This window comes from Ceratosolen solmsi, unplaced genomic scaffold, assembly GCF_000503995.2.
Source record: "Ceratosolen solmsi marchali unplaced genomic scaffold, CerSol_1.0 scaffold6, whole genome shotgun sequence".
NCBI lineage: Eukaryota > Metazoa > Arthropoda > Insecta > Hymenoptera > Agaonidae > Ceratosolen > Ceratosolen solmsi.
In genome coordinates this window covers 14,518,226-14,540,502 of record NW_011948414.1, presented here as the reverse complement: position 1 = coordinate 14,540,502, position 22,277 = coordinate 14,518,226, and the positions used below count along the sequence as shown (strand labels likewise).

Here is a 22,277-nt window from a genome sequence, read left to right as displayed (position 1 = left end):
GGTGAGAAAGAGTTTCTAAACGATAATGGAACGCGCAGAATCATGCCCCTAACCAATGAGAGAGATCCATCCCTTATCAGTATAAGGTGTGGAGGGGCTGAGTATGTCGGTATCGCACCTCTCGTACGAACGACAGAGAGAGAGAAAGAGACCGAGGCCTACTGCGCTTAAGGGGTGGATAGGAGCTAGTGACGTCAGGTTAGCTTTAGTTCGGAATCAATATTGCGATCGCGTGCGCCCCTCAGTCGAGCCGCAAGCCTCATCTTGGCGCGATCGCGAAAGGTTCATTGCAGCCTATTTGCCGCGGTGCTTCGAACATTTCTACATTATAATAAACGAAGCACCAACCATCGGGCAAGTCTAGTCTGTGAATCTTACGCGATTGAGGTGACCCAACTCTGGTCTCGAGCGATCGGGCCCGGTGTGGATCAATTCAAGCTGTTCCTCATCACCAAGGTGGCGCTTGGGCCTGAGGCTTATCAGATCGAGAGGTACGCTTTCAAATGGACTTCTTTCCTACGATGTCACTCATCTGTTTATGGTCATCCTTTACGTTTTTCTAGCAATCGTTTAATCGTTTTTCGTGCTGATACAATGTTGTGCAGGATGAACCATCCGGATTCATGTGTTTCTCCCATTGGAGCTCAACTCTTTTCATCGAATTTTCCCACCTGCGTCTACTTCGGTAGGAATTATGTAGCTTTGTAAGCAACCTACACTGATAGCGACAGTTTTTGTAACTTGTCACCTTTAAATACTTCTTTTTTTAATATTTGACCACTTTATCTACCACTATTGATTATGCTTGATTATTGTTGCAATAATGATTATCTTAAAATAATAAATCTTATTCTTTTATTACCTATCGTTCAGAGGCGCTTTGTCTTATCGATTATTTGATTAATTTCTCGTTTTAATATATTATTTTAAGTTTGAAACGAATAGTTTTTTTAAACTAATTTAACAGCTACATCATTATCAATTTATTGCATTGATCATATTTTGGACTTTATATACATTTTAGGCTTTTATGCTTGAGTAAAATATTTGATATATCCTAAATACTGTTTCGATAAGAATATTAGATTAATAAAACAAATTCTTTTTGAAGCATTCTTATAATCGACAATATATATTTTGTAAATAAAATTAATTTTTTTGCAAATGTAAATATTAATAAATATCATTTTTGTCGAGACTTGTGTAGAAGAAATACATTTGAGTAATTATTGAAGTTTATTTCACTACTTTAAAGTTATGATATTCCATAAAGCATGTGTTTAAGTATTATTGATTTTTTTTTGCACGTGCATTTTTGTGAGATAAATGAAAAAAACCCTGAAGTATTTAGTACATACTTATACGTAGAACTATAAGAAAGATGAAAGTATGAGAGTGCAAGACTAAAGAGCGAGTCAGAAAGTAAAAGAGAGAGAGAGAGAGAGAGAGAGAGAGAGAGAGAGAAAGAGGGAACTGAATAATAATAGAACAATTAGAGACAGTATTAGTACAATGCATAAATTAAAAAAATAAAAGTTACATATTACTGTTATAAACGAACTTATACAAATATAGTGATATAAACATGGTGGTTTCAATTTCGTAAACTTTATATCGGTAGATTTTGGTTTGTTTCAAGTCATTAGATATACTTGTTGTGATTGAATATTTCAGGGTCGCATTTGATCGTTTTTTTTTATATGATAAGAGCTTATAAGAAAAATACTTTCATTCATTTTATTTAATTCATTTCATTTTATTTAATTAATATTAATCTATTGTTTTTATAAAATAAATCGAGTTTGGTTAATTTTTTTTATGTAAAGATGCGAAATATTGATTTTTCTCACTATACCTTAGCATTCGCTTGTAAATAATTATATTACATTTAACTATTAATGTGTTATTCGCATTTATAATTATAGAGATATATTTACAATTATATATAAAAAATATACATTACATTTTTAAGTTAAGCAGTTCGAACCAAGGGACATCGACGCGCGCACACGTTGGGCGTCGATATCTCTGTAGACCTTAGTCGAGGTCAAACGAACTTGGTAGCGTATGGTTAAAATATTTTCTCTATTTGTACTCATTGTAACAATTAAGTAAGAATTATATTTATAATTTTGTTTTCATTTTTAGCATTGCAAAATATACACTATAATTAAAAATTTTGATATTTCAATTTATAGATAGGATTATATAGACAAAGTATAAAGAACTTTTGAAACATTAATAACTATACAAAATAATTCTATTTCTAAATAAGTTTTATTCTTAAAATAAAACGTTCTTATTAATTATTATAATTACTATGGTATCAATTTTATGATTATTATTTGTTGAAGTTGATTATACATAATAATATTAAATATTATTTATTTTTATATTTCAATATTTTTTCATGTATTCTATTAACATCTTTAGGCTATATATATGATTTTTTTAATTTAATCATTCTGTCTATTATTGTACATATAATTAGAATGAAAATGTTATTATAATTATAAAAATGGTGGACTCAGCATAATTTTTTCTCTTTATTTCATAATTATTTTATTATATTAAAACTTTGTAGTCTTATTTTTAATAGTTTCTATTTTTTATACTCTAGGTTTGATAGTTTGATATTTTTTTTGTATCCACTCTGATCATAAATATATATGTTTACAATTATTTAATAATTTAATAAAATAATTTTTTATTGAAAGGTCTTTATGCAATTTAAAAGACTAATGTATAATTTTACAAATTTTATCGATGTTTGTACATTAATAGAAAAGAATACAAAATATATAGTCAAAGTTAGCCAATAAAACGAAAAATTAAACTTATAGTATGTATATTTGTAGTATGTAACTTTTCAAATTTTTCAAATGATTTGATAATTTTCAAAGCAATTGTAAATTACACTAATATCTTATCACAGCAAATTTCATGGGTTCTCAAAGAAAACAATTCATATAAACAAAGGATTGTAATAAAATTGCAACGGTATTTCAATTTATTCTGTAGATATGTTGTTAATTGAATATTTATATCATACTTTACTTTTTCTAGAAAATTATTTTAAACTTATATTCACTAAATGTTTAATATCAAAATAATATATTTGTATCACTTATAACGTATTTATCAATAGTTTTATTTATCCAAATTTTGTTATATTATTTGAGTATTTTATCTATGCATTTTATAAATTACTATTTATTATAATTTTAAAATATTAGCAATTTGTTTAGAAATTATGAATATCTTTCAAATATCAAAATTTCTTAAATTATTATTTTTATAATAAAAATTGCTAAGCAATTTGAAAACGGAAATAATTTTATTATTTGAAAGATAATATTTTCATCAATGCTTCGATATTTTCTGTTAGTTTGAGAACTCACGTATCTTCACCGCTTTTTAAATGTCATTAGAAGTAAATCAAATGCTGGTATTTCATTATAAGATCGAATTAAAAAACTCAAAGTTTTACGAATGATTTGTATTAATCATACTGATTTTTATCTGTAATAAATGAATGTACGACTATAAGAATTGAAAATATGTTTCTGACGATAATAAATATTTAAAAATTTGAATATTATAAATATTAATATATTTCGAATTTGAATATATTATGATTATTCATTTTAATTGATTCGAAATCAGAATTTAATCATAATATTCCTGATTTATGTAATATTAAGTATATTATTTTTATTTTTATTTTATCTACATAAATGATAATTTTAATTAGTAATTCAAGGACATTTTTAATAAGTTATTATTTTATTTCTTCGAAAAGCCTCAAAAGACAATAATATGAAAATATTATTTTTGCTTGCTTATACAATTTATTATTTTTATTTATTCAATTAACAATTTTAATTTCAAATATGCTCTTGAAAACAAATATAACTTTATTCTTGTTTTTATTAATATTTATTATATTCTTAATGAATTTAAAGGACACTTTTGTAATGCCCAAATTAAGTCTTATAACTATATACAATATTTTATGTACATTATAGGTATAAATATCATTAGGTATTTTTATCTTATATTTTTTTATTAAAATTTAAAATGAATGAAAATAGCTATATCAGGACGAATAAAACAATAAATTATTCGATTATAAATATTATTTTTATTAATTATTATATTTCCATTGTATTAATCATTATATATAAAAAGTATTTCTTTATGGAAGATTAATATTATGTAAAACTTACATTTTTTATTTATTGTGTTTGAATTTTAAACGATTAAAGATTTCATTACAAATACAATATATACTACACTGGAAAAATTTTTTTCCAGTAATAGCACATTAAAAACATTTATTTTATAATAATTTTACATGAATTAAAAATCCATGTTCATTTATTATTTATATCATTATTTTTTTGTATTTACATAACTTTAAATTATTCAATTATGAAAGTTTTATTAATGAATTTTTTAGCCTTTATCTTTAATATCTTATATCATAATGATATAGTTTAACAATATTTACTACTTTAAATTTAGGAATATGAATGATTAAAATCAATAATTATATTTAAAGATAAAATACAAACATATTATATTGATTTTTGTTATATGAAACTTAATAGATTATTGAAAATTTGCATGAGCGTATTCAATTTTGTAATAAATAGTATTCTAATTATTTTAAGTTGAGAACTGCAATGAAATATTTTGCTTTATTTTTCATAATTTTGATTAGAACTGTATATATTACAGAATACAATTTTATTTTTAAATTAAATCTAGTCATTATATCAGATTTCTACTTACATCAGACTTCGCAAATATAGTGTGATCATGTTAATTGGTTAAATTTATTTATTCGTGATATATTTATATACATTTATTATTATATTTTCTTTGTTTTCTCTTAATAAATGTTATAACCGAATTGAATAATTTCATTGCATCTTTGCTTTATTTTTTTTAAGTTTCATAGTCTGGAAATATTATTAAGAATTTAATATTTAATATTTAAAAAAGTAACTCACTTTATTTTAAATAAGAAAAAAAATTAAATTATATTTGCACGCATACATATCATATTAAAATACTATATAATATAGTTTCTCACTTAATATAAATTATAATGATGATGAATAAATTAATTCAATACTAGATAAATATTTTTTTTTTTATTTATAAATAATGTATATTAATAATATCATTATTAAGAATAATTAGTATCATAACATTACGAATAATCACGTAAGTTAGAATTACATTAACGTGAAAATGCTTTTAACATATTTTAAAAATATTATTATATGAACAATACCTGAATAATACATATATTTTAAAAGTCTAAAATTTCTTACATTATAAATCAAATTATTATAATTTTTATTCAATCGATTAGTTTAATGTATTAATTATTATTAGTTAATAATTTATCTGTTTGATTACTATTAGTATTAATAATATTCTTGTTAGTTTTAGTTTCAAATTATTTAAAAGTTTAATATTAAATTACAGAAAGATATAAATAATAAATGTATTACCTAATTCTTAGTTTTGTTAACTTGAATAAGAAAGATTAAATGTTAAGATGAATGACTGTTCATTTTGATAATGATAATTAAAAGAGAATACAACCAAAAATTATTATTACCGTCAATTTTTGAATATATTACATATGTCGTTATTAGTTTTTTAATAAGAATTTATCTTCTATAATCAAATGATTTTTATAAAATATGTCGTTCTCAATATTTGTGAGATTAAAGTCGATACGCTTTTAATACAAATTATTTATGTACAAATTAGGTATCCACCGATTTGTTATTTGCATTTTAGAAATTTGAAAATGGAGAGCATTTGTAATGAGTTAGACTTACTGCTATCAATGTCTATGGGAGATTCCATTACAGATTATTACATAGATTTTTCGCAAAAGTGTATCGTTATCACAATAAATGAGAAAGAGCGTGGAACAAAAAATGAAACTTTTGGAGAAAATACCTGCAATGATGAATTTTGTTTTTTTTTTTTCATTTTGTTTCAGAAGGTAAAGCGATGTGAGTGTTTTAAATGCACATTGCCGGAAGCAGGACGGCGTCTTGACGTCGAATTTTTAACTTGTAAAAGAGTGAGCGACCGACTAGGAGGTCGAAGGCCGTATAAAGACGTAGAGGTGTGGAGGCCACGGCAGACGTACTCAAGCTGCGGAGCAGGAAAAATCAATGGCCAGCAGTGCCCATGGGCGGCCTGGCGTTTAGGACGCGAAACAGTCCCTCCCAGAAGACTTCGCTCCGGTGGGGCGATTGTTGCCCTCCAAATCTGAGGCCCCCGACAGTGGTGGCTTCGGCTCCTACGACAATTACTCAGAGTCTTTTTTACTTGTCGCTGGGAGCCAAGACCAACCTACATTCGTCAGCTCTCTTGAGGAAGGTCAGGAGACGCCGGGACATGACACCTTTTCCTGTTTGAGGTTGTCCCCCACTGTTGCGTGACTGCACACCAAGGGTCCTTCAAAGGTATCTCTATGTTCTCTCCCTTTCCCCCTTCTCGCTATGATATGTATGTCGATAAATATGCAATATATATATATATATATATATATTGCATATATATCTATATATATATATATTGCATATATATCTATATATATATATATAGAGAGAGAGAGAGAGAGAGAGGAGAGAGAAAGTTCATATTTACTCGCAATTACTTTGAGGAGCTCGAAGGTTGCTCGCTCGATCGATCATTCAATTAAGCTACTTATATTAACTTTAAATATTTAACTGTAGATATTTTAAATTATCTTTAATATAAAAAATAAATAATATTTTTGCGAATGTATTTACTTTTAATAAGTAGGCTCATCAAAAGTTCTAGTTTTACTTTATAAAGAGCTTTTACCTTCTTTATTGATTTTTTTTTAAAATAATTTTTCTATAATGTCATTGAAATCTTTCTTTCTTATTGATTAACTGTTGTTATAATGACCCAATTTTCTTTCAATACAGAATTTCATTGTTCATTGCTCGTCTCTACAATAAAAAGTGCCTTATAATTTCTCTGAAGAGTTAAACTTACATTTATTCGTGTTTTCATATAATTTAATACTTTATTTAAGTTTTTTTGTTAATGATGGTTTTTTGATTTTATTTATTATATTTTGAAAATAATTTTATGATAAAATATAGATGACAATTGGTATTTTACTATCTTTTATTAAAAATTCGTAAAATCACTACTGATATTTAAAAGTATAAAAATGGCCGATCCAAAAAGTAACACATTGTTCAGTTTAGGTAAAATTTATTATTTTTAATTAAATTTTTAAATAATAGATATTTTAAAATTTGAAATATCGAATTTTTACAAAAGTTGTTTATTGACATATTATTTTATTTATAACTGATAAAACATTATTATCTACACCAACGTAAGTAATCAATCTAAAATTTACTAAAAACTTGATTCAATATAATAACTTTATTCATTCATTATTAAAATAATATATAACATAGTAAAATTGTATTAAACATCTAGATTAATTAAATTTAATTAAATTTATATATTTAATGACTAAATCAATAAATAAATATACCAAAATCATACATAACAAATTTTATGAAATTTTTAAAATAAATCGAACTGGAATAAATATTGTATAATTAAAATGTTATATATATTTGTAATACTTAATTTAGTATAAAAAATTATTATATGATTTATTTATAGAATTCAATTATGCATTTTATTTATTTTATAACAAAATATTTTCAATACATAATAATAATAATAATAATTATTATTATATAGAAATTTAAGAAATTAATAAAATTATAATATGTTCTTTTAACTTCCTTATTCTTAATAATAGGTACATGATTTAAACAAATTATGTATATTATATTGAAATTTTTTATTATGCATTATATTAAAATATTTTTAAATTATATATATATATATATATAAATATATTCCAATGTATACATGATTAATAAGTATATTGTATACTAAAATAATTTTTCATGCTTTTATTGAACAAAACAAAAACATAAATTGTTTTTTAATTTATCAATATAATAAAAAAGGAATACGTATATCGAATCAAAATGTATCGTAAAATAAAGATAAAAAACTTTATTGCAATAAAGTATTAAATTTTCAAGATATTATCAATGTTATTATTTTTACTAAATTGTGAGCAAGTATGAAAATAATATATATAATAATTTAATTTAAAAATACTTGTAAAATATGTTAATTAGTTATATTATATTACTTTATTCGCAATATTAGTTATCTATATGTCATATATTTATTTTAATAATTAATTTCACTTTGCAATTTATTAAAAAATATTTATTTAAAAGATAATTTTTTATTTTTTTATCTACTTATATTGTAAAGTATATTTGCTTTTCGCATAAAGCTACACTAAATCTAAGTTTTCTATGGTACAATAATATCTATATGGTCTATATCCATTGCATCACTAGACAAGATAAGTAGAGCCTGTAAATATAAAATGCAGTAATACATTTTTAATGTGCATATATAAGAAAATTTATAAGGATAATAAAAGAGGCATTTTAATATGTAATGATTCTTAATATAAGTTTTTGTTTCGCCATTTTAAAAACAATATTTTCATTTTATTATCTCAAACTGAAATATCCTATTGTCGTTCCAAAACTCCAAAATTCCAAACTTTATTAAATATACCAATTATATTTGTTTAATACTCTGGATACAATAACATTACTGATTGATATAATTAGATGTGCCATTTGTAAGTACAATGGAGTAAAATATAAATTTTGTAGATACTTCATGATAGTGCTACGAGTAATAATTTCTCTAAATTCAATAAAATCGAGTCATTTTGTTTAATTAATTTACAGGCTCTTAAATATGTAGACTGAACTAGTATCGAGGAATTAATGTATAGCTGCTAAAAAGGTCTTATTTTTTAAATTCAATTACCTGCACGGTTTTGAAATAATGAAATATATATTTTTTTCTGATTTAAATATTTTTTTGTATATTATACAGTTATATGTATGAAATAGTATATAAAACATACACGATTAATTACTAAATTTTCAATATACAATATTAAAATATTTGTATATAAAAATTATTTTTATATTTATAAGTTAATTTTACTCATATATTAAAACTTCGATTTAAGAGTTCAGTATTTCATAAGTGATACAATAATAAGAAAAATTTTTTCGTTACTAAATTCAGGTTTTCGAACGTTGGAAACTCTGTTCACCTACCAAACCTCTCAAACTTGGGTCTGCAACAATTAGAGTACTCACCAGTCGAACTAACAACACCGAAGATGATTAACATAGCAGGGGTCGTATCAATCATCCTTTTTTATATGATGATTTTAGGTGTAGGAATATGGGCAGCTCGAAAGAAAGAACCTGGAAACGACTCCGAGGAAGAGGTGATGCTAGCGGGTCGCTCCATCGGCCTTTTTGTCGGTATCTTTACGATGACGGCAACCTGGGTAGGAGGGGGTTACATCAACGGCACCGCTGAGGCTATTTATACCAACGGTCTCGTCTGGTGTCAAGCACCCTTCGGCTACTCCCTCAGCCTCGTTTTCGGTAACCGAGTTACATTTTCGCCTTGTACCCTTGCTTTGCTCTCTGAACGTATCCCCGGGGGGTAGGGGTCGGCCTTAGATTAATACACTTTGTCTCTTGACTTAGACAAAATTGTCTTTACGACTTGATTATTAAACCTTATTCTTCCTTCGACTTAACATTTACCAGGCAATGATATCATCCATTAACTGATATTTCATTTGATATTCAGATTTACTGTTTTTTCTTCTTTTAATGTTACTTTATTTTTATAAGGTAATATTTATATTACCTTATTTATATAATTATCATTTATATAAATATCATCTATATAAATAAATACAAACATATAAATATCATGTATATAAATATCGTCAATTTATATAAATATCCTTATTTATATAATTTTTTGTACATTATATCTTTATATAAATATGCATTTTATTTTATTTGTGACTATTTAACTTGCAACTTATTTCAAAATTAATAGTTTTTTAAGATTTAAATTTGTTATCTATTATATTCAAAAATGATTATATCAACGTATATTGCAAACATCCGAATTTTTATTTCATATATTCAAAAGCGCAGTGATGATAAAAAAAAGTTAAAAGTTCTATAAAAAGTATATTAAAATATTGTTTTACAAGTATTCTGAATTAATAATTGTTTGTTTAAAAAAAATACATAAATGAAATAAATGTCAGTAATACTTAATAGAACATAGATATTTTTACAGTATTACAACGCGTATCGATGAAAAACACAGATGCGATTGTATTGATTTACGAGGCTACGTGCGTGTAGGTTATTTCATATTACAATTCAGTGTTTACTTGCACGTATTTTTCAATTCATATTAATAGATTGATAATTATACAGAATGTATTTACCAAGGTAATGATATGCGTAATAGTTGAAATTTTGGTTGGTGGTTTTTTTTTTACGAAACAGGAGGAATATTCTTTGCGAACAAGATGCGACAGCAAGGATACATCACAATGCTAGACCCACTTCAAGACGTATTTGGTGAGCGAATGGGTGGACTTCTCTTTCTACCAGCTCTTTGTGGCGAAGTATTCTGGGCAGCGGGCATACTTGCAGCTCTCGGTGCAACTCTAGCCGTTATCATCGACATGGACCAAGGAACATCAGTTATACTGAGTGCCTGTATTGCTGTCATGTATACATTATTCGGTGGTCTCTATTCTGTTGCGTACACTGATGTTATTCAGCTTTTCTGCATATTCATTGGACTTGTACGTTATTTCTTCATTTTTACAATTTATTAATTAATTTCTTAAAATTATAATAATATTTGTTAATTTGTAAATGTTTAGTTTTTTTTTTAATTATAATTCTCAACTATTATATTGACAAAAAAGGAACTTGATTTCTAAAATATAATATTTAATTTATCGCAGAGTTCTAGACAATTTTATTGTTATTTTTTAATCATCGATGAATCTTTTTTAATATCTAAAAGATATAAAAAAAATTATAAACATATTTGAAAATCTTTTTTTTACAAAAATTTAGAAACATTTAAATTTTATTTCCTAAAAAAAAAACAAAATTTTTAACATATCTTCATAATAAAAATGAACAAAATTTAAACATTAACGATTTAAACATTAAATAAATCATCAATTAAATACTTAAGTACTTAAATATTTTGGAAAATAATGATATATTTCTTCTCTTATTTTGTTTTACTCTATTCATAATCAATAACTATATTTAATGTACTTGTAATCATTAATTACAGTATTGTTTTATTTTTAAAGCTAAACTTGTTTAGCAATATTAATATTATTTGCATCAAAAATATAATTTTGAAGATAGTACTATAATTATTATGTGATTTGTCTAAATTACAATTGTTTGGTAATTAGGACGTAATAATAATACTTACCCTCAATAATAGCATAATAAAATTCCTAGTATTATTAAATTGTTATTATAGTTAAATATTTATAACAATGTCTTATTAAGAATAGTTTTTCAACTATAGTACTAGTATTATAACAATAAATTAATTTTTTGAAAGTTTATTTATAATTATAAATCTTGAAATAATTAGCAATATATTATATAAAATAGAAAGTTTGTAATTTAAATTGTTTTATTATAATGCTTTTACTATTATAAAATCTATCTGGTTATAAAAAATGACTAAATTGAAAAACACAAGTATATTTACTTTAATAAATTCATTTTCACGATTTTCTTACTTTGAGTTTGAATAGAAATCTAAAAATCTATATCTTATAATTGAAGTCTTTTCAATATATTTCAGAATATATTAAATAATTGTAAGTATTTGATCGATTAGACCATACTTCCAAATTAAATTTTATTTAATAATAATATTATTTGCAGGTCCCTTAATTCATTAATTAATACTACTTTAAATGTTTGTTTTCAAAAGTTAATATAGCGACGTGTTATTTTTAAAAATTAAGTTTATAATTCACTAGTGCCAGATTTCATTATTACAAGAATTACTATGAAATACTAATATTCGATTCATATATTTGATAGAAATGTTATAAAAATAGTCGTTTCATATTTGATTTAAAGATACACTCATTTTTCTGTTATTATTATCATGTCTGTTTTATTTTCAACATTATCATTTTTAATTATATGACCACGTATTAAACATTAAAATTTAGAACGCTTTATGAATTTTAATAAAAAATTGTTAATCATTTAATTAGGCTATACTTTAGATTTCAATTAATTATTGCTCGGTAAGAAATTTTAGAAAAAAATAATGAAAATTTTCGTAAAGGAATTTAAATATTTATTATAAAAATAATTTGATATATAATTATATATTTACTTAGATAATATATTTGCCTATGAGTAAATATAAAATTTCAATAAAAATGAATTCTTGTAAAACATAATTGATATAAAAATAGAAAAAATGTATTAAAGAATGTTAAGTAATCTGACATTAAAATTAACTAGAGTATATTTTAATCTAAATATTCTTATGTTTCATTGTAAAATGAATATATTAAATTCTATATATTTATTACAAATTATAAATAAATATATTACAAACATAATAAATATATTATAAAAACTGAAAATTTCATTTGAAAAATTCTATTTTTTAAAATACTTATACAGAAAATAGAATTTATGAGTAAATTTTGAAGAAATATATATGTAATGATAGAAATTTTATCTTTTTTATTATACTTTATTCTTGTTTAAATACATCGAATATGTAGTTTATTATATATAAATTGCAATACACAACTAACAACTATTGGGAATAAAAACAATTGTTGGTTTTTAAGTACATTATGATTTATTAAACCTTTCATTTTAACTGATGGAATTATATATACAAATATTTATTATCATGAAAATTTATTGTTTTCATAATAGTATTGGTGCATGTAATAGTTATTTGTTTTTTAAGAATAAAATTTATTAAAATCAATTCGTTTCGATTATATATGTTAAATACATGTGTGATGTATTTGCATAAAAAAATAGTTTCTTACTTTCAATATTTTCTTATTTTGTTAAGATAGTTAGAATATATATGAAAGAGAGAGAGAGAGAGAGAGAGAGAGAGAGAGAGAGAGAATTGAAAATTTGCGAGATAGTTCGATTTTAGTACATTGCATCTATTATTTTAATATAAAAATATTATTTATGAAAAACTCTATCTGTAACTCTTTTTCTATATACTTTAAATTACCAAATAGAAAATAGGGTAATTACTGACTAAATTTAACTAATAAAGACAATAGTTAAATTATATATATGTATATATATCAGTGTGATTTGAAATAAATTTTTATTCTAATTTTGATTGCAAGAATGGTTTGACATATTTTATACAATGTATTCAGATCAATAAAATAAAAATGTTATTTTTTTGTGAAGATTTTTTGTTTGTAAAGATAAAAAAATTGTTTTAAGCAAATTAATTATTATAAATTAATTTTTTTTATAAGTTAACACCTATTTAATATAAAAAAAAAATTAAATTTAAATATCTTGATCAAAACCATTTATTAGTAAGCTAAATATTGTGTTTTAGAAAATTCAAATTCAATTTAAATAATATATTAATTCTAATTTAAACTGATTTTAGAGAATAAATTTTATTTTATTCAAAATAAGAATCATGTTTAAATAGATTTATTAAGCAATTCTTATAAACAATAATTATGCAAATAATACAAGTTTTTAATTAGTAGCCGATTACAAGTATCTCTTTACTACTTTTTTATTTCTTAATACTTCTATATTATGTTGCATTATAAATTATTTTAAAATTTGACACATAAAATATAAAAAAAAGTTTCCTCTTGAAAATTCAAATTCTCTTAATTGCAGTTCTTCAATTAGAATATTTTTGTAAATCATTGTCTTTTTTGTATGTAAATTAAATATGTCGATGTATGTATGTATGTCAATAATGTACAGTGTCAATTCTCTAGAAAAATACACAAGTATTTTTATTGTGTTTTGTAATTTTGATTATTAAAAGTATTACATACAAGCAAATCAAATGCAGTACTTATATTCATGTTTTTTTATCTTTGAAATTAAATATGCGTATGATACTTAATTAATTATAACATACTTGGGTTCTTCTTTTTTATTTTTTACGTATGAACTTTCTACCAATCTTAATCTTCTACCGATATTTAGAATTTTGAATAAGATACAAAATTCTACGGTTACTCTCACATAAATGGATATTATTTAAAACTATAAAATTATATTGAAAAATTACAGATTTATAAAAATCTCAGTAAACTTAAAATTTAATATTAAAAATTACGTTAGTAAAGGTCGAGGACAGAGATAAGGACTTTTACATATTTGAATAATTCATGTAATAGGAGAAAATTAATTTAAAAATAATTCGAATATTTTTTTGTTCACCAAAATTATGTATAATATTTAAAAAATAACTTCTGCAGCTTGATATTTAAATTAAAATTATATTTAATCTTATATATATGGAAAAGTTTTTTTTATGAAATTTAATGTAAAATTCATTTCAAAAAATTACTCCTATTACTTGAAAATAAAATCTAAGTATTTTATGTTATAGCACAAACTTTTTTCTTTCACTAATTGTTAAATGGGAAATTATTACATATTAATACGTATAATTAAATATATTTATAATTGTTTTAATATTTAATTAAAATTAAATAAAAATAAAAGTTGTTTCATTTTTTAATACATATAAATTTAAATATTAAATATAAGTCTACAATTATAATTTGATGATTATCGTATAAAAAAAATGCTTTTTTCATTAAATATTTCAGTGGATGTGTATTCCTTTTGCTTGGGCCCATCCAAAAGTACAATCTTTGAGTTCGATGGATGTTGATTGGATCGGTTTTGTAAGCCCTAAAGAATATTGGTCTTACTTAGATAATGGATTACTTTTGATTTTTGGTGGTATTCCATGGCAAGTTTATTTTCAAAGAGTTTTATCTTCAAAATCTGCCGGAAGAGCTCAAATACTTAGCTATGTAGCTGCTGTTGGTTGTATTCTCATGGCAGTTCCACCTGTTTTGATCGGTGCTATTGCTAAGGCTACTGGTAAGTTTTATTTCCATATTCTTTCAACTAAAACATTTCTTTAACATAATTTATATTCAAATAAAAATATTATATATTATTAATTATTGAGTATCTATTAAGCAACCAAGTTTTGTAATAAGAGGTGAATACATATTACAACATATTTGAAAAATTAAATGCACAAGGGCAGAAAATTTAATCAGTGTCTCAAATTTTATAATCCTTCCTAATATGGAATTATATAAAACAGTATTAATTTAAAATGTCTTTTATTTATAAAATAAAATATTTATAATATAGAAATTTATTTTACTGTTTTAACATTTTTTTTCAATTTTTTTTTATAATAACATAAATGAAATAATAATAGATATAGAACAATATGTAAATAGTAAAAATAAAATAAAAGAATAAATAGACATTTATTGTAAAGTATAAATTCAGTTATATATATTTATTATAATTACCGTTATGCAAATAATAAATGTATTATAAAATACAGATGAAAATGTAATATATTTTACAATGATATATTAATATAAATAAAGGAAATTAAATGTAAATAAACGATAAATATTTCCAGTCTCATTGTCTCTCTCTCTTCCTCGCTGTATATACTATAATAATGTATATTATTAATAATTTATTATTATATTATATACATAGTATATCTTAATAGAAAATATTTTTTTAATAAAGTTGTGATATTCTGGTAGCTGAGAAACATATTTCGAAAAAACCTTACAATCGATAAAGTACAAGAAGTTATTATTGTATTAATCGTGTATTTGTTACAATACAAGATAAATACGAATATATATAGGCGAATAAATCGCATAAAAATTTTGTATGACGATTTAAAAATTATGGTCCATTGGTATATGAAATGATATATAAAAAATTTACAATGCTATAAACCATTCGCTTTTTATATCTGATGGTTTCAATTAAAAAGTACAAGATTGCAATAAAGTTAGGCCATGACATAACTAATTATATATGATTAGTATAAATGAATTAAAAGTGAACTTATTTATCATTAAATGAAATTTAGCGAATGATCCTTATTATAGGAGTACAATGTATAATTGAGGCTTTACTATATTAATTTGTTTTTCATTGACAAATTTATTAATAATAAATTGTTTATCATATATTAAAAGTACACCATTTATATTTTAGGATTATATAAATTAAAAATTAAAAATATGAAATATATTTTTAAGTATTTTTTAATCATAGATTATTTCATACAGCAAAATAATTTTATAGCACATACACAAAACGTAATTTTAAATATTTCATCAATTTTAAAATCACATTGAATAATTAATCATAGAACATCTTAGTTTTAGTTTAAAAATTAAGAAAAAAACATATATAAACATATATATGAAATCGTAACTTATTTTATGCTCGAATCTATTAATATTTCATAGAACACAAACAATATTTTCCAAAAATTAGTTTTTTTTTTTTAATTTTTGACGAAATTTTAACGTAACTCTTTAAATAATGTACAGATCTAAATAACAGCATATCTTAATAAGTATATTTTTATAATAACAGGTAAGACAATTAATGTAGTTTGTGTTTGAAAAAGAAACCTAACCAACTTTTATAGAACAACCAATTTACTGTGTAAAAGTAATTATATTTATTTAACGATTATATTCAAGCTTATAGAATGTAATATTAATTAAATTTATCTTCTATTATCTATTGTTGTATCGAATTTACATTTAAATTTTACTCTAAGGGTTTTTGAAAAATTACAAAAGATTAGGTTCATTTTTCAGCTCAAAAAACGATTCAAATTTATTCACATAACTAGACGCGGTCGATAGAAGGGGGTTAATAAAAGTTTATTCTTTAAAATGGAAGATATTTGTATTGTTATTATGGCAATATATTTTTGCGTGTACAATTGACGATACACCGATAATGATTAAATGTTCAATTATTTAAGCATTTTGTGGCTAAATTATAAACACGCTTAATTATTTCGCGTTCCAGCCATAATGCAAGCTTTTCTCCTTCTGCCAATCACTGAGCACGCCACATGCTCCGGTTCGTATGGACTTGCTCCCCTTTCATTGTACCCTCACACATCCCTACTTTACATAAATACCAGCGATGGATATATGCTCTGTAAAAACGAGCGCTTGGGGAATGAAGGAGAATGAAAGAGCGCGAAAGAAGAGAAGGAAAAATGAACCCCTTACTTTATATACAAGTTCCGTTAAAATGTCAAGTAGCCAATGAATATTGTCATTGGCATGTATGATCTGTTCTATGGAACGCATATGTCAACAAGGGTTTTTGCTTCAGTTCAAAGCCAAGGAAAACAATGGGGCCGGGTAGGCTCACACGGTATGTGCTCACACGGGGTTGAAATAATGCGTTATATATAGTAATATATAGTAAAAATTAGACAGATGATAATAATTAGCATGCGTTATCCAGGCATGCATTCTTTGGGGATAACCTTTAAAAGAATTTTAATTTACTGTTTAATTTTACAATTTTATATTGAATGAATCTTCAATATCGGAAATTAATCATAAATATTGAAAGCTAATAATTATATTAGAAAAAAAATATGAACATATTTTTCTTTATAAATAATAGGTTTGCTGATTTATTTTATAATGAATCTATATTTATAAACTTAGTTTTACGCTAATAAAATTTGCGTAATACGCTATATAATAATAATATTATAACGGCTCAAATATAGAAAGTACAACAAATTTTTATTATTTCATATAATAATATATTAATGCTTTATTATTATTATTATTATTATTATTATTATTATTATTATTATTATTATATATCTCTTTTAAATTATAATGAGAAATTTAATATAATTATTTTAATTTTATAAGATCTATGTAATTGTAGGAACTAGTGTCAGTAGATATACATAGTTAAAAAATTGATATTTAAAATTGATATAATGGAGCTTAGTGAGGGGGGGAGGGAAGAAAGAGAGAGCGAGAGAGAGACTATAAGTAAAAGGCAACCATGTATAGGAATGATAAAATGGAAACTTAGAATTAAAAATAGTTTATTTTAAAATTAAATAATCGTAATAAAACAGATAATGCGAAATGTATGTCCTTATTCTGTTATGTTACAGCGTGGAACGAAACTAAATATACGGGTCCTTATCCACTTACAAGTGCGGAGACCAGTATGATTTTGCCGATGGTGCTACAATATCTCACACCAGATTTTGTTTCATTCTTTGGTTTAGGTGCTGTTTCTGCTGCTGTTATGTCATCTGCTGATAGCAGTATTCTTTCAGCTAGCTCAATGTTTGCTAGAAATGTTTACAAACTTATATTTCGTCAAAGGGTAATTCTTTACTATAAGTTTCTTTCCGCGATAATTCATATTACATTCATATAATAGTACTGAATTTTTTCTGTATTATTATATTCATAGTACAAAGTGTATAAAATATTTTTTAACTCATAAATTACAATGAATTAATATTTTTGTTTATTTCTTATCAATCATTTATTTTAATTTGTAATTAATTTTATTTTTTAGGTATACGTATAGACTCACTCATCGATTCATCCATACATCCCGAACACACACACACGCGCACGAACACACTAAAATCTTAAAGATTAACCTATTTTATAATTAAATTAATTTTTATATACATTTTCTTTTTTAAAAAGTCAAAATAACTCGAATAAGTTAAATGAATAATTATTTGCATGAGAATATTAAAGACGGCATAATATGAAAAAAATGTTTCGCTCTAACTTATCTTAGGCTTCGGAGATGGAGATTATCTGGGTAATGCGAACGGGTATTGGAGTGGTTGGCATTCTCAGCACAATAATGGCACTGACAATCCCGTCAATCTATGGGCTCTGGTCGATGTGCTCGGATCTAGTCTATGTAATCCTGTTCCCACAACTTCTGATGGTCGTCCATTTTAAGTCCTATTGTAATACTTATGGAAGCCTGACTGCATATATAATTGCTTTCGTTATTCGGATAAGTGGTGGTGAGCCAATTATAGGTCTACCAGCGCTAATACGCTTTCCGGGCTTTGATGAAGAAAAGAATGAGCAAACATTTCCTTTTCGAACTATGGCTATGCTCATTTCACTTGTAACCCTTGTCGGGGTTTCATATGCTACACAGATCGTCTTCCTCAGCGGCAAACTTTCTCCGAACTATGATATATTTCGATGTATCGTCAACATACCAGAGGATGTTGAGAGAGTTGGACCTGATCCTGCTGAGGTCTGTTTTAAACTTATTTATTTCTTAAAATGTATATTAATGTACGATAGAAATATTAAAATTCGATATTTATAAAGCATATATTCAAATAATTAATATTGCTATGATTTTTATATGATATTTAATACTATTCTGCACTTCATACATTTCTTAGTAAAAATCTAATTTGTTTATTTTTATTAATTAGTAATTTATTATACCAATAATTTATTTATATATGTTTTCGCGCACGTATATGAATCCATTATAATGAAATTGACAATAATTAATAATAAAGAAAAGATAAAATAAGGTATTAATGTAAAACTTTTTACAATATTCATATATTTTAATATAATCTGGAAGTACATGTCATTTACAGTAATAAAATAATACCTTTTATTCAATCAGTAGTTATTTCAACATCATCATGTAAATGTATACTTGGGCAATTAGTTCTTTTATATAATATAATTAAACTATATTAATTGGTTTGATTTTATATTTAGCATTTAGCAGTTGCCTGAAAGTATGAAAATGACGCGATAAAACTTTAATGCCTATGTTAAATTTTTTGTACGCAAGTTTTCGTTTCATAAGAAGTGTACGTGTAAATCGCGATTTTGCGGTTTGCTTATGATGTTATAGGGTGAGCAAATGGCAGTCCTCGCAGCCGGTGCCGGCAGGCTTTATGGCAGTAAGGACGAATCAAACGGGCGAGTGAATCCAGCACTCGAGCCGGACTACGACATGGAGCCGAGTTATCCAGGGGTGGACCAGGCAGCGCCCGGAAGCGGCGGCGGAGATGGCGTGGTTGCGGCACAAGCCGGGCCCCATCACAGCGTCATCGCGGTCCCCGGCACGCGCCATACTCAGAACAGTACCGCCTTCTAATCGCGGACTCCGTGATCGAATGCTGTGACCAACAATAAACGCGGCGGCGCGGCCTATTATGCACCTAAGCTTTATTTTTGATTTTTTTTTCCACCCTATTCCACAAAAACTAAGCTTTACCTTTATCATAAATAAAATTTAAAATGTGGTAATCTTCAATTGTTTTCTCCTTCTCGTGATTCATCTATTTGTCAGATTTAAAAGTTTATATTTTTCAATGATATTATTTGAAATCGAAGAAATATTTTCGTAATTTATTAAATTCAACCATATTATTATTCACTGCAAATTTGAGTCTGTCTCACTTTTTACAAATAATTTCTAAATATTTTAAAGAGCACAATATTAAGGTATTTTGTAATAATAATAATAATAATGTTCGTCCACTCTTCATTTACCGTAAGCTTCTATTTTATTATATTTATTTTTCTAAGTGATTTTTTTAGAAACCTATATATTTGTTTTCGTAATAATGTTCCAATCCAGACTATCATCATGTCTTATTAGAAATTCTAAAACAAAAAACTTTTGCTTTTTATCTGGTAACATTTTAATGAAAAATTAATATTTTATTTTATTCAAAATCTTTGCACATTTTACTATAGCCAAATTAATTTATGTAATATATTTTAAAAAATTCTAAAGTATATGTTTTAGAATATCTTAAAATAGATATTTTTAAAAGCCGCGTCGCCTCTTAGGCCTAGAAAATTATATCGTTTTTTGTAACATATAAATTATATAAGGACATATTAATAGTTTACCAAAATGCTTTACAAAATTTTACGTTAAAAAATAATAATATATCGGCCAATTTGCCAATATTTATATTAAAAATCGTTATCTGTACAATAAGTTAATTTTGTGTTTTAATAGTAATATATGAATATTTACGAACAATATATTGAAATGTTAATCATTTATTGAAATAATATTTTATTTATGAAAATGGTTACAACAAATTTAACGGTATAATGAAAAATGTATACACGAAGCTATTTTGAAAATACTCACGTGATTTTTGTTGAATCATCAAGACAATAGACATAAATATACTAGAAAACGTTTAGAAGGGTGCTTTTTTGTATAATTCTTACACATATAGTGGTTATTTCCCTCGCTTAAAAGTTCCTTTGGCTACTTTAAATAAGAGTCTAAATGTAAACGCGTATTTCATAAAGCGGTAAGTATAAATGTCGAAGGTTTGTAATTGCAAAAAACTTGTGACTATTTTTTATTTTTAAGAATTGATATAAATATACGATATTTTATTATGAGTCTTTATGCATTTAATATTTTCAGATTTTCTTAACAATTTTGAAATGAAAAAGTACCATATTCCATTTAAGTACGAAACAATATTATCTATATATTTATTTTTCTTGATCCGGGTTAAAAAAAAATAATTTCTATTTTAATCAAACCTATTGTAATCAAATCAAAATCGATTACAAATAATTTTGATAAGAATACTGTTATTTTTTATTATTATTTTTTTTTTAATTCTCTTTATTTACTTTAATAATTTTTTTCTTAAATATTTAAAATGCTGTATAAATGCATAATTATATGTCATTAATATTTTATATAAACATTACATATATACAAACATATATACACGTATACCTACAATTCCTGTTGGTAATTCCTACATATCAGTTTTTTTTTCATTTTATTCTATAAAATAAAATAAGGAAAATATTTTTAATAATTTTTGAAAATAATGTGTCAATATCAATTAATTAGACAATTATGTGTTAAAGTTAAAAGTTTTGAAAAGGAATATATGTCATTATTAATTAATTATTGTTTTACTTGTTCTATGGTCTAGAACAATGTTTAAAATGAGTTATACTTCGTTATATTTAAAATACTCAATCAGTGTACTGTGAATTATTTGTATCGTTTTGCTAAGAGATTCGCTTTTATATGATTCATATAAGTATTCATACAGTGACTCTT

The 22,277-nt window shown here is 24.3% G+C and overlaps 1 protein-coding gene across 1 annotated transcript; it reads left to right on the top strand.

Moving 5' to 3' along the window:
• Nucleotides 1–583: 583 nt before the first annotated feature.
• ChT (choline transporter) lies at nucleotides 584–20,413 on the top strand. Its single transcript, XM_011507185.1, has 8 exons — nucleotides 584–685; nucleotides 6,032–6,503; nucleotides 9,235–9,605; nucleotides 10,539–10,843; nucleotides 14,906–15,185; nucleotides 18,313–18,530; nucleotides 18,963–19,442; nucleotides 20,070–20,413. The coding sequence occupies exons 3-8, from the start codon at nucleotides 9,332–9,334 to the stop codon at nucleotides 20,313–20,315; spliced, it is 1,803 nt and encodes a 600-aa protein (XP_011505487.1). The 5' UTR covers nucleotides 584–685; nucleotides 6,032–6,503; nucleotides 9,235–9,331; the 3' UTR covers nucleotides 20,316–20,413.
• Nucleotides 20,414–22,277: the final 1,864 nt, after the last annotated feature.

Excerpts from the sequence above, each read along its gene's own strand:
- ChT (XM_011507185.1), top strand. The coding sequence starts at position 9,332 with ATGATTAACATAGCAGGGGTCGTATCAATCATCCTTTTTTATATGATG. Across the intron at positions 9,606-10,538 it reads CTCCCTCAGCCTCGTTTTCG|GAGGAATATTCTTTGCGAAC; the intron begins GTAACCGAGTTA and ends TTTACGAAACAG. Across the intron at positions 19,443-20,069 it reads TTGGACCTGATCCTGCTGAG|GGTGAGCAAATGGCAGTCCT; the intron begins GTCTGTTTTAAA and ends ATGATGTTATAG.